This window comes from Alosa pseudoharengus, unplaced genomic scaffold, assembly GCF_046254945.1.
Source record: "Alosa pseudoharengus isolate Yale_2024_CS ecotype anadromous, Long Island Sound unplaced genomic scaffold, YU_APseudo_1.1 YU_APseudo_1.1_scf_5, whole genome shotgun sequence".
NCBI lineage: Eukaryota > Metazoa > Chordata > Actinopteri > Clupeiformes > Clupeidae > Alosa > Alosa pseudoharengus.
In genome coordinates, this window is record NW_027468837.1 from 22,847,717 (window position 1) to 22,862,329 (window position 14,613).

At 43.6% G+C, this 14,613-nt stretch overlaps 1 protein-coding gene across 3 annotated transcripts in view; it reads right to left on the reverse strand.

Annotated features, from left to right (window-relative positions):
- The window catches only part of kcnab2a (potassium voltage-gated channel subfamily A regulatory beta subunit 2a), a 131,395-nt gene that overhangs the window by 16,121 nt on the left and 100,661 nt on the right, over positions 1–14,613 (reverse strand). For all 3 annotated transcript variants that reach the window (XM_076267760.1, XM_076267758.1, XM_076267759.1), the window contains 5 exons: positions 10,309–10,352; positions 9,441–9,478; positions 7,951–8,030; positions 907–951; positions 53–97 (listed from right to left, as the gene is read on the reverse strand). In XM_076267760.1, the coding sequence (XP_076123875.1) occupies positions 53–97; positions 907–951; positions 7,951–8,030; positions 9,441–9,478; positions 10,309–10,352 (252 nt within the window). The remainder of the gene's footprint in view (positions 1–52; positions 98–906; positions 952–7,950; positions 8,031–9,440; positions 9,479–10,308; positions 10,353–14,613) is intronic.

Consider the following 14,613-nt stretch of genomic DNA (forward strand, 5'->3'; position numbering starts at 1 on the left):
ACACACAGACACACGCACATCAACAAAAAGCTCAAAAATAAAAGCAACATACTTTCCACCCCAGAATATTTTAGTTGTGATCACTAAACTGGATCGCCTGGAAAAGAACAGAGCCCATGTTAAACAGCATCATTTCCAATTCAAATGTTTACATGTTCAAATCATTTACATTTCAGTGTCATTATCATGCACACGTTGTGGTTTAAAGACACAAGTAAACAAACAAACAAACAAACAAACAAACACACACACACACATATACAGACACACACACACGCACACAGCGAGAGGAAGTGAAATGGACTCTAATCTTTGGGGACGAGGCTAGCGTGCTTTGATCCTGATGGGCCATGACTGAAAACATGACTAAGCAGAAGGCCCTGTAGGTAAACCCCAGTCACCCCATAATCCCAAACGAACACACACACAGCAATACAGACCTACACCTACACACAAAGTGACAAAACCACACAAACACACAACCAAACACAGACAAGTACAAAACGGCCACCCAAACACACACACACATAATTGCCACCTATCCACACAGACACACATATACCTGCAGTCACCTACCAAAACACATGCACAGGGTGTTGCGAGGGTTCAGGTCTAAAGACGTGTGTGTGTGTGTGTGTGTGTGTGTGTGTGTTGCATTATTTAGAGGCAGCTGGCAGGGCAGTGCCAGGGGGGCACAGCTGAGGCAGTGCTCACCACCATGAATCTTTCATTCAGTTGGCACACACACACTCGCACGCTCACACACACTCTTATTCTGCTTCTTCAGACTGGCAAATAGTTGCCAGATCTGGGTGATGATGGACAGGAATGGAAATAGGGTAACTCATGTGGGCGCCCACACACACACCCACACACACCCACACACACACACACACTCCAAGTTACCTCCATCCTTTCTTCTTAATGATGTTACCAAGGACAACCTCCGCCCTAGGAGACACAGCAAAGAGAAGACAGAGGGTGACAGATAGAGGGGCAGAGACAGGGGAATGTCCGATAGAGAGAAAGGGATAGAGCAGAGAGATGAGGAGATAGAGAGATGAGGAGATAGAGAGAGAAAGGGATAGAGCAGAGAGATGAAGAGATAGAGAGAGAAAGGGATAGAGCAGAGAGATGAGGAGATAGAGAGAGAAAGGGATAGAGCAGAGAGATGAGGAGATAGAGAGAAAGGGATAGAGCAGAGAGATGAGGAGATAGAGAGAGAAAGGGATAGAGCAGAGAGATGAGGAGATAGAGAGAGAAAGGGATAGAGCAGAGAGATGAAGAGATAGAGAGAGAAAGGGATAGAGCAGAGAGATGAGGAGATAGAGAGATGAGGAGATAGAGAGAGAAAGGGATAGAGCAGAGAGATGAGGAGATAGAGAGAGAAAGGGATAGAGCAGAGAGATGAAGAGATAGAGAGAGAAAGGGATAGAGCAGAGAGATGAGGAGATAGAGAGAGAAAGGGATAGAGCAGAGAGATGAGGAGATAGAGAGAGAAAGGGATAGAGCAGAGAGATTAAGAGATAGAGAGAGAAAGAGATAGAGCAGAGAGATGAAGAGATAGAGAGGTAAAGGGATAGAGCAGAGAGATGAAGAGATAACAATCAGACTTCCAGCTCAGACTGATGAGACATGGCGTCTCTTTTCATTACCACCCCAAGACATGAGCAGAACTTTACAGAAATATGACTGAAAATTCTAAAATTCTTAATCTGTGTTTGTGCGCATGTACAGTATGTTAGTATGTGTATGTGTGTGCATGTATGTTAATGTGTGTATGTATGTTAGTGTGTGTATGTGTGTGTGTGAATGTATATTAATGTGTGTGTGTATGTATGTTAGTGTGTGTATGTATGTTAGTGTGTGTATGTATGAGATGACAGGCCTGCCTCTGGCTCAAGAAGCCATTTAGGGCACCCATACTCATGGTGTGTGTGTGTGTGTGTGTACTATATGTATGTGCATATAGAATATACGTGTGTGTATTTTGTGTCTGTGTGGGTTAGTTTGATTCGGTACAACAATGTGTTTGTGTAGCTTCACTTGTGTGTGTGTGTGTGTGTGTGTGCATGTTATGGTTATGGTTATAGTTATGGGATTTGGCAGACGCTTTTGTCCAAAGCGACATACAAATACAAAACAATCTAATACTTAAATTTAACAGGGAACAATTTAAAATGTTGGTCAGACTATATTAAGGAGAATAGCAATAATAATCAACAATGTCAATTAAATCATTAATACAACAATATCAATAGCATAGTAAGCGTGCTGCAGCATTCTGAATCAGTTGTAACAGTCTTACTACGAAAACCAGCTAATAGTGAATTACAATAGTCCATCTTGGAGATGACCATGGCCTGAACAAGAAGTTGTGTGGAATCTTATATGTTGTTAGTGTGTGTGTGCGTGCATGTATGTTAATGTGTGTATGTGTGTGCATGTATGTTAATGTGTGTATGAGTGTGCATGTGTTTTCCACTGGCATACACCCCCCATGCTGTGATGTGGTGGAAGCGTGCCGGAGGGTGGTGTCATTATGTTATGTGAACTGCACTCTGGTAGGAACTGCCGCTGGTATATACATATATATATATATATATATATACTGTATGTGTCTGTAATTGTGTGTTTATGTATTTGTACATGCATGCTAGCACATTTGAACATTTACATGTGTTTCTGTGCGTGTTTTTCAAATAGTTGTGCATGTAACAGCATGTAAATGTCTGTATAATGCCGGTGGTATGGTGTGTGAATAACATTCTGGTTGGCATCAGTGGCAGAGAGTGTGTGTGTGTGTGTGTGTGTGGGGGGGGGGGGAGTGAGAGCAGTGAGAGGTGCTAATTGGGCCCGGGGTGGCTACGATTATGTGGATGTGATTATGCCTGCCTGCCGTGCAGCATAGGATAGCTCTTCTCTTCACACCACTCACACATACACACACACACACGCTCACACTCACTTCCCCGAGCTTTCTGCGCCAACGTGAATGCACAGGCATCAAACAGGGTGTGTATTCACCTCCTCTCACTCCCTCGGTCTCCCCACCCCCCCCTCTCTCTCTCTTACTCTGCTCATCATTCCAGCCCCCTCGCTCTTGTTTCACTCTTCTTTTATTCCCTCCTTCCCATGTTCCGTCTTCACCTCTGTTCCATTATGTCCCTAGTACCTCTTTCTCATCTCTCTCAAATTCAAATTCAAAAGTTGCTTTACTGGCCTGACACAAGAAATCCACAAGTGCATGTAAAATGTGCAGGCACAGCAGTACCTATTTCAACAGTATTGGTTATTTCATTGTTTTGTTAAAATGTTTTTATTCTTGAGAATTTATTTCATTTAAGCAGTAGGATGACTGAAAGGGTATGTGTGTGCATGTGAATTCAGCTACTGTGTGCCTGTGTGTGTGTGTGTGTGTGTGTGTGTGTGTGTGTGTCATGAGTCTGTCTTCTAAGTAGGGAATGTGTGTATAAATGGATCAGTCGGTGTCCCTCAGCTGGTGGCAGGTGAGAACATACTGTGCATCTCTTTCTCTCCCCCCTATCTCACTTCGGCTCTTTGCTTTACTGCTCCCTGAGGAGGAGGAGGGGATGGGTGAAGGGAGAGGAGGAAGGGCAGATTTAAGGTTACAGTTAATGCCAGATGTTCCCTCCCCACCCCCAGGCTCCAGGAGAGCGGTCAGCAGGAGGGGGACCTGCCCTGCCTCTCTGCCCGCAGAGAGAGCCCCGGTGCTGGGCTAATGTCGGGCAGAGATGCCCTGTGGGGAATGAGTGGAACCCTGCAGCGGTGGTGAAGGAGGAGAGGCATAAAGGCTGCTGCAGATTCCAGTATAGTAGACACAATCCTTAGCTAGTATACTGCAGGGCAGTGCAGTGTAGGGTAGAAAGGGATGGAGTAGGATACTGTACAGTGAGATGGTGTGGTGTAGTATAGTACAGTATGATAATATGCAGAAAGATAATAAGATACTGTAGTAAGATAGTGTAGAGTACAGTCAAGACTAGTTATTGGGCTCAGGGTGTGGAATCAGGGAATCAGATGACCTGGGGCTGTCAACCAGTGACATTAACCTGAGAAGAAGGGTTTCTGTCTCCGTGTGTGTGTGTGTGTTCTGTGTGGGCTGGCTGGAGTCAAAGGGTACACATCAACAATCAACAGTGAAGACGTAATTAAGCAGACGCAAGTGTGTGTGTGTATGTGTGTGCGTGTACAGTGTGTGTGTGTGTGTGTGTGTGTGTGTGTGTGTGTGTGTGTGTGTGTGTGTGTGTGTTGTTTCTAATGACCAGTGACATGCGTGGGATGACCATTCAGTAGGAAGCTGTAGGCCTGCAGGGCCTGCCTTGTGTGGTAAGTGTATGACTGTGTGGTAACTGAACGTCTCCCTCCATGTGTAAGGGTGCTATGAACGTCTGCATGTGGTACACAATTAACAACTGAGTACATCTATACTGTACATACATACGTACATACATACATAAAAACTTGCATGTTGCTAATGTAAGTTACCAGAAATCTGGCCTTCATTTGTAGCTTGTAGTTTCCTTGGCAACAATAGTCAGGGTCAAGGTTGGTTCAAGTCCAATGCAAAAGTGAAAAGCACACTGAATGTGACCACAAGACTAGGCATGCACTGAGAATTCAGTGTTAGCCCTAGTTGAAGAAACACACATATTAAATTAGCATATATTTAATTTAATTACTTTTACTTTCCAATGTGATGGAAGAGATGTTCTCCGAGTTTCTCTGTCTCTATTTTATATATCCCTCTCATTAATGAGTAGGGAAACAGAAACCCCAGTAAACAGTTGGTGGCACACAGGCACTGAATGCAACCAAACCTCCCAATTTGGTATTTGGAACTCTACACAGGTTGTGTAAAGGCCTGGCTGAACAAACACAGTTATCATGTCCCCACACACACTCTCACACACCCTCTCTCTTGCTAAATCAACAGTAGCCTGTTAAATGGCTGGTTCTCCATAGCCATCAACATGACTGTCAGTTCCCCTGCACATAATTCTGAGACTCCCATCCCATCCCACAGGCACAAAGGTAACTGCTAACTACTGTTGACAAAGGCAGATGACTGAGGTCCTTTGCATTCTGGGAAAATGCATTACTTATTACAACTACTACCGGTACTACAATCTAATTCAGCTTTGTAGTTGGTAAAATCGGTCTACAAGATTGCTCATTTAAATGGACTCAACTGCATTTCTACATGCAAGTGAGCCCTCGTATAGGCTAAAGGATGCCTGGCATTCCTTTGATGCAGTACAAGGGTCTTAGCGAGGAGTTCAGGAGGATTCATACCAATATCAATACCCCTACCACTGTCAGAGTGCACTAGATCACGCCTGGAACACATGCACTGTACTATTGCATGCAAACAAAGGCTGAGATTAAAAAAATCCCATCAGCCAAGGGGGAAGATAACAGACAGGGTGTTCTGATGCCTGCCTCTCCTGTTTGGCCAAGATAACATAAGATTAAAAATCTATATTAAATATATATATATATATATATATATATATATATAAAAAATATTTCTGTTTGTTTTCATTTCCATGTTTCAAACATGGAATGTCAACACCATATTGCCACTGCGAGAGCACAATGCACTTCCTTTAAGGATTTAACAAAATCTGTTGACCTGTAATCTGTTCTTTTTTGGTAATCTACTATACCATCAGAATTAAATAATCCTTCGGACTATTCCACCTCATCCCACTGTTAACAGAGGTTCCTATAAATCCCATCTGGTAGATATGAACAGTGGCGGTTATATCATGATTACAGGGGTCTTAACCTCTCCATGAGGTCAAGGCAGAGCCCAGCCCAGAGGAAACCAATGAACAAGAAACAACCAACCAGAATAACTGAACAACCAGCACCAACTGCACCATTACAGCCCTACAAACCTTTTTACTTCAGAGGGAGCTCGGCTTTTATAAGCCCTGTGTGACCTTTTTTAATCCAAGCGGTCGGCTTCATGTGATGAGGCAATGAGAGTGGCCTCTCTCAGGGTCACAGCCCCCCCCCCCCCAGGCAGAAAACAGGTGGTGGCCCCCGGGGACAGCGTGGCATTTGAGCAGAGAATGGATTTTTACAAGGCCTGACCTGGTGCCTGGACCTTGATCCAACATACAAGCTGATTTAATGAGACGTCCTTGTATGTGCATGTGAGCCTCTTCCTCCTCAGGGTCGTGTGTGTCTCCACGGGTCTCTCCGTGCCTTCACGTGAACTTTAAGTTAAAGTGCCAGAGGGAGCCAATCAGCATCTGCCTCTCGGCCACATCTGGGCCACACATGAGCCGGACCTGACGCCGATCAGATCTGCTGAGTGATTTGCTATTTTTAATGTTTAAATAGTTTCATACAGTCTATGGGCTTAATTAATGTAATTTCAGTGTGTAATATTTTCATACGCAAAATAATTAGAAAAGAAGAATAAACTAAAAACTTCACTGCACGTACAAGCCTTTTAAAAGCAATTACAATAATTTAAACTGACTCTTAATAAATGTGATACAAAAAAAAAAACATGTTTTAAGATTCTTAATTAAAAGAGTGAGTGCTTTCCATGGCATGAGGTAACTGGAACTAAAAACAACCTCTCATGCCTCCAGGTGGAGTTGAAAGGTGGCCAGCATAGTTCTACAGGGTGAGTATGTAAACGTCATAACATTTTAATGCCCTATCAGTTTACATAGTACATAGCTTTCTAAACACACCTACAGTACCATCATTATAACAAGTCTCCACTCAACTCTGTAAAACTTCATTTGAAATATGCAACCCAAGCCTAACCTAAGACCAACAAAGTCATACCATAAATGTGTCATGACAGATGCCATATCCTGTCATAGGTTGATTGTTAACTTTAGTTCTCCACCATCATGTGAAGCTCTAATGGCATATATTATAGATAGATAGAGATACTTTATTTATCCAGAAGGAAATTAAGGTGTCCAATAGCTTATACACATAATACACAGACATCCACACACATATTTTGCTGTATAGACTATCTGACAATATCAGATAAAAGTGAAAATAATCGATCGATCGTCCGTCCATCCATTTACCTGACGCTTTTATCCAATTGCAGAGGCCAGTCTCCTCTGGACCACCTCAACGGCACAACGGTGGCAGTCAGAAATCGAATCCTCGACTTTTTATGGCTACTGCATGCTAGCCAAGTTCCTTAGCCACTACACTACCACCGCCCCTTTACATACAATGCATGACAATATGATATCTGCCATATTTTATGCCAGATGACTCATGTACTCAAGGACTCATGTAAAAGCCTCTACACTGTGTCTGGCTTTGCTGTAGGAATGTGTGGCCTTCATTAAGCTGTGGTGTGTAAACCAACTGCGATGGTAACTATGGACAGGTTAGCCTTGAGAGAGGAGAAGGTGGATGCTATGTGGAATGCTGGGAATAATGGGCGCGTTCGTAAACTCAATCTGTCACGCTCTGGATGCTGTGAGAGTGTGACACACTGAATAAACACACGATTATTCTGAATTTATGAATGGTTAAGTGTGCTCGGAGCGCTCGGAGTGGCAATTTATAAACGCACCCTATGTTCCAATATTCCAGTTCTGATAATCATCACAATCCTAGATTGTGGTATGCTGACGTCAAATGATCCTCTTTGTCATAACACCCCCATAACACCACAAGGCGAGGGGAGGTGGGAGAGAGAGTGTGAGTGTGTGTGTTTGTGTGTGTGTGTGTGTGTGTGTGTGTGTGAATGTGTATAACAGCAATGTTTAAGACGCCAGGTAGTGTGTTTTTGTGTGTGTGTATGCATGTGAATGCCTGTGTGTGTGAATGTTGTGTGTGAGTGTGCACGTCACTGAGTGTATGAGTTTGAATGCTCTCTCTCGTGCGTGCATGTGTGTGTGTGTGTGGGGATGGGTTGCAGGCACTCACTTTCCTGCAGCGTAGACCTCCGCCGTGTCGAACAGATTGATCCCGTTCTCATAGGCCAGCGTCATCAGCTGCTCCGCCATCTGTCAGGCGGAGAGAGGGAACAGAGGGAGAGATGGGGGAGAGAGAGAGAGAGTGGGGGAGAGAGAGAGAGTGGGGGAGAGAGAGAGAGAGTGGGGGAGAGAGAGAGAGAGTGGGGGAGAGAGAGAGTGGGGGAGAGAGAGAGAGAGTGGGGGAGAGAGGGAAAGAGACTATTAAAATCCCTTTACTGAAACATTGCATGGATTAAGTACACCTTTAACAAGGCTAATACATCCCCACAGAGCCCCACCCCCCAACCACACAAACACCGCGGTGGGAGAACACATCACAGATTTACAGTAACGGCCTCTTACAGCATCATCTACTATACAACTCAGACCAGGCTAACATTATCAGTAACTAGAGAGGAAGAAGGGAGAGACCAAAGAGATGGACAGGGAGGAAGAATGAAAGAGAGGGTGTGATAAAGAGATGAAAGGGGAAAGGGAAGGATGCAAGGAGGGACAGGGATAGAAAAGGTAGAGAAGAACAAAGATGGTGGGACATAGAGAAAGAGAAATAGAGGTTACACTTTACTTGAAGGTGTCTACATAAGAGTGACATGACACTGTCATGAACACATGACACGGTCATGACACATGAACCCTAGTCCTAACCATAACCATAACCCTAAACCTAACCTCTAACCCTAACCCTAACCTCAACCTCTAACCCTAACCTGACAAAAACCGAATGACACTTAATGACAGAAGCGTTATCTCTTAAAGTTTCATGACTTTATACTGTTTATAATGTTTATGACATGTTCATGACCGTGTCATGTCACTCTTATGTAGACACCTTCAAGTAAAGTGTAACCGAAATAGAAAGAGAGGGAGAGAGGGGGTGAAAGGGAGAGATAGAAAAGGGCTGCAGAGGTTTTAAATACGGGGATGGAGGGGTGAGCATGGCACTTTTTTTTTTATCTCTTTTTTTTTTTTTTATTATTCAGCGTTTGTGCACGCTGCTCAGCTCCAAGTCTACACACTCCTCTGCGTTTCACACGCAAGCGCTCGGGCCCACAGCTCCGCCTCAACTCTCAAAAACACACTCTCACATACTCACAGCTTCAATGCAAACCTGATTATACTGTGTCTGTGTGTGTGTGTGTGTGTGTGTGTGTGTGTGTGTGCGCATAAGGGGGTGTATGTACAACTGTGTGTGTGTGTGTGTGTGTGTGTGTGTGTGTGTGTGTGTGTGTGTGGTAAATGCTGACTGACATGAGGATGTGAATCTCTGAAATGAGCAACACAAATGGGCTCCTGTTGCTCTGGCGGCTCCTCAGAGGCTCTATGAGGGGATTGGGAAAATTGCTCCATCAACAGAATGGTTGTAGGCGTGTGTGTGTGTGTGTGTGTGTGTGTGTGTGTGTGTGTGTGGCTGGGGGGAGGGGGTGCACTTCCTGGCCTTACCTCATCTGTGATCTGTCCTCCGAATGTGACCCATGTTCCTGGTGGAGAAAGAGAAAGAGAGGCATGTATTTTTTTCCCTGTGTACATATAACAGAACAGAAAGGTAGAAAAATATGCGAGGACTACAGTACATACTATATAAGTAAGAGGTGTATGTGTGTGTGTATGTGTGCATGTGTGCATGTCTCTGTGTGTGTATGTTATCCTAATAGTATTGACTGAAGCAGTGGTAATTCCGAACTAAAATCTCCAATGCACTGTAGCTTGAATGTTACTCCTCATTCTGTAAGTCACTTTGGATAAAAGTGTCTGCTAAATGAATAAATGTAAATGTAAATATATGTGTGTGTGTGTGTGTGTGTGTGTGTGTGTGTGTGTGTGTGTGTAAAAAGATTAAATGAGAGTGAGAAAGAGTTGAAATGCGCTACAATGCGTCTTATGTGATTAGTGTAAACTGAGCAGATCGGGGTGGGGATGAAAAGCCAGTCAGATTCATTTGTACAGATCCATGATACAGCTGAAGATTAATCCCAAAGGGGGCTTCAGACATGATTAGGAGACAGGCTCATCCGGCATTCACTCAAAGGCCTAACAACAACAAGCGCTAACAAGCTCCAACACACTTTTACCACAGACAGTAACACTCAGAGACAAAAACATCACATGGAATTCCTCTCGCTCTTTAAGAAAAAAAAAATAAAATGAAAAAAAAAAAAACAGCTCTTAAAAAAAATGCTGACATCAGGACTGACAGTTTCTAAGATGATTTCACACAAATCCGAATAATCACATCACTTTTTCATCTCCTAAGCCCTCGTCCTAGTTCCGCTGCGCTGGAGGAGAAGACGGTAAGCGCTGGCTCACTTACCCAGCCCAAGGCATGACACTCTCAGCCCAGACTTCCCCAGGTTTCTGTCAAAGGAAGGAGAAGAGAAGAAAGGCAAAGGTCATTACAATCAGTCACCATAATCACCTAGTATTCCACCGCTTGGTTGAATTTCCCATTGTCCTACGTAATTTAGAACGACCATTAACCCTATGTTATTAGCACACCTATGAAGTAGATCCATTTTTTTGGCCGTATCACACTTTTATATTAATTCGCCGAACTCGTGAAGTTTAAATGAACTGTCACGTTGCATCCGAGCTGTAAAATGCAGACATTCCGCTTCGCGTCGGCGCCGTTTTACAACCTCGACCGTGCATTAATTTCTGTGAACAGACTACCGTGTCGTCCATTATCCCTTACGTAGTGCACTTCACATCGTATTAACGCAGGGAGTGAGCTCCGCATGTTGACTTGAGAGCCGCAATTCTGTCTACAATGATTGCTAAATCACTTCCCCAGCAACAGACTCCTTTAATGTGTAGCACTTTTGTTGTTTCGGTATGTGTGTGTGTGTGTCTGAAGGCACATGTGTGTGTGTGTGTGTGTGTGTGTGTGTGTGTGTGTGTGTGTGTGTGTGTGTGTTTGAGCATGCACAAATTCATATGAGGGAACGTGTCCACCAGTTACAAAAAGCGTGTGTTTGTACACATGTATCTCTGTGTATGCGCAAACACCCCAGGGGGGCTTGGAGGGCTTCGTCCTGCCTGCATATGGGGGATATGGGTCTGGACAGGCAACAAGGGCCCCCAGCCTCGCCCGCACAGATACTGGGTGCAACGGCCAGGGTACTGTTGCCAGAGGATGGTATGGTTATGCAGGACATTTGCAGGGAGGTCTGACAGGAGAGAGGGAGGGAGAGAGAGAGAGAGAGAGAGAGAGAGAGAAGCGAGGGACCACAAAAATAAGAGAGAAAGAAAAAGGGAGAGAGCGCAAGGGGACAGAAAGAGATCGACAGGCCAGAAAGAACACACTGTGAACATAAACCTCCAAGCCCTCAGTACCTATGCTAACCCTCGGTAAAAGCACACTGTGTGTGTGTGTTTTCATATCTTTTTAAGTGTGTGTGTGCATATACAAGTTTAGGCTATTTATTTGTGTGTTTGTGTGCGTGTGTAAGAGATGGGGCACCATGCAAGTGCTAACACACGCTTTTTAGTATCCCTAAAGAAGCACATTAGTGACACACACGCTTTAGGTCCTAAGGCACAACTCTTTTTCACAGCAATGTGTGTGTGTGTGCGCGTGTGTATTTGTGAATGCCAAGCCAGAAAACAAAAGTGACATATAACTTGCGGCCAGTAGCGTCATTCGATGCACCACGGCTCTAATGGTCTCTTTACATTATGGCACTTCACATCTGAGGAAAGAGGCTTTTTTCTCAGCTCCTGCTGATTCAACACTGATGAGCGGTCGCGGGCATTAGTGATGGCAAACACACAACAGCTATATGGCCGTTGCATAGTGTTTTAGGAACGCAAAAGTAAAGAGATGCTGGTTGCTTTTGATGCACATTGTTGAATTGATGAGAATGATTTCATTTTTAAACACCATGTATGTGTGTGTGTGTATATATTTTCTGAGATCTATGGAGCACACAGATAAAGCTGATGTATGCGTAGAGGGATTAAGGATGATATAACAGACTGTCTGTGTGTGGGGGAGTACCTATGCATGTGATGTGATTGTGTGAGATGAGAGTACACACAGTACATGCATGTGTGCTGGTGGTATGTGTAAAACTGAACGTGTGTGTGTGTGTGTGTGTGTGTGTGTGTGTGTGTGGTTAGGGTTATCATCGTGTGGGCGTCTTGTGTGGGGCTCAGCACAAAAAGACAAATGGCTGTGATTTCTGGCAGTACAGTAAAAAGAGCTCTTTAATTTCATGCAAGCGTCAGCTCAATCCACCACACTAGTCTTATTTTATTGCCAAACCCAACACAGTGAATTATGTGGTGGCTCAAGTGTGTGTGTGTGTGTGTGTGTGTGTGTGTGTGTGTGTTTGTGAACTCTCATTTATGGCTACTTTATGCTATTGAGGAGTCTCCCACTCTCTTAACACCTTAGCAAGGTTAAGAGTTGAGAACCTTGTTCTCTGTAGTCTTGTCTGTCATTGTTGTGTACTCCCCATGCCTGTATACGCGTGTCTGAGTGTGTGTACTCTTGTGTCTGTATTGGTATGTCTCAGTGTTTTAACAGTGCGTGTCTAGGTACACTGTCCATGCCAAAGCTGTCCAACGCTAAAGAACTGCCAAGGCTATATGATAGCAGGGCTGTTGTCGTAGGAGTTTTGTGCTGACTCTTCTGCGCTGCTTCTGAGCATTTGACCCAACTACACAAGTGGTCAACGAGACCAGAGAACATGCCATTTGACACAAAACTCTGTGACCAAGGCAACGAGGTGTAATCCAAACTCCAGATGTCTCACTGTTGTAAATGAACGCGACAGAATCAGGTCGGCCTGGCTTTATGATAGAAACAAATTCACCCATGAAAAACATTCATTAAATAGCATCATCCCCAATTGATGTGTTGCTTTTCATAATATCAACACATAATGTTTACGTGTTTGATGGCCTCTCATTTAAAAGCTGGAGATGCAATTCACTTGCCACTGTCTCTACTCTGTGAAAGCTGGAGTCAGTCCGTAACAGTAACATAACAGTCGGCAGATGAACTTATTGGTTTCAAACGTAGAGTATGATGTCGGTTTTTTTCTCTGTATTTCAGAGATTTAACTGAGCACTTAATGTGATTTGTCCAGATGAACCAGACAGTAAAACCTCTGCACTTTGATTGACAAACATCCGTACTGTATTTTCCGGACTATAAGTCATTCAAAAAATGTGTCATGAAGAAGAAGAAAAACATATAAGTCGCACCGGACTATAAGTCGCTATTTAGAATTTTTTTCCACAAAATCCAAGAACAGACTATGTAACTAGACACATAGAGGCCAAAAAGATTGACAATTCTATCGGGAATGTTAATGAAGACAAAGGAGTGAATGGCGGCAAGCTGAGGCGAGCTAGGCGATAACGAAGGCAGCCAAGGAGGGCCCCACGGTAATTGTAAAGCAATTTACAAAAGATTCACAGAACAAAAATGATGATGTGGTACAGTGGGCATTACTTCAAATTGGCTGGCTTCACGCGCGATTCCACGCGACTTTAATTTGTATTTCCCCAGTGACGCTGCAACAACCCAAACAACCACCAGATGGCTCTTGTGAGCAGGGTGTCTCGTAAAAAGAAATGGAGCCGTGTCCTTCCCAATAGAGCTACAGTATAAGTCCATGAGTAGGCCTACTAGAAGGCATTTTTTCAATTTAATTTGAACATAACATATCTGGATAACGGGTGAGGAATGTTTAGGAGACAGACTATCATAGCCTACATCCTCAAATTATATTTTATTTACTTAGGCTGCGCAAAGCACAGGCCTTTATTTGGGGCAGGCTTGTATTCGAGGCAGGCCTTTATTTCTTATGTGCGTTCTATTGTGAGACATGTGTTTCGTTTGGAGCGTCATACCGGTAGTCTATCAAAAGCAGAAATGTCTGACCTGTCGCAAGTTCACCTGTCGCAGGACCAGTTACACTGGAAAATAGTGTAACTTGTAGTCCGGAAAATACCCCCCCCCCCCCGGTATTTGCTTTTTTCTGTAGCGCAGTCAACAACAACAAGAACAACAACAACATGCATTTATATAGGCTAGCACTTCATCAAGCCACCCAAAGCAATTTACAGTGAATGGGGAACCTCACTAACCACCACCAATGTGTAGCACCCACCTGACAGCTTTAACCTGCTCCATTCTAATGTCCCTGTTAGAATGTAGACACATTTCCCTTACCCTGACAAGCAACTCCCGGTAAATAAAACTAGCAGTGTCATCCTAGCTGTGTCCGAATCACAAGCTCATCTTACAGTACGCTTACAGGTATATACAGTATCACAGTTCACACACTGAAAACACGGCTAAAGTGCTTGTGTGATTTGGGCACTACTATCTTAGCTGAAGATAGTTCATAAGTCTTGAAATAAACGGCTTGTTTACTACACAAAAAGTATGTTGCAATCAAGCCTATAGAATTATGAAGGTTAAGATTATTTGTTACTGTATGTGTTGCCTATGTGTTATTACATTTATTTAAATTAATTATATTTGTTTTACAATAATTGTGGATTATGATGCATGATTATAATGTTTGTATGTATAGCCATAAGCCCCAAATCTAGAAACCAAAGCTATTCAACAGCAAATGTGAACCCTTCCAGAAATAGC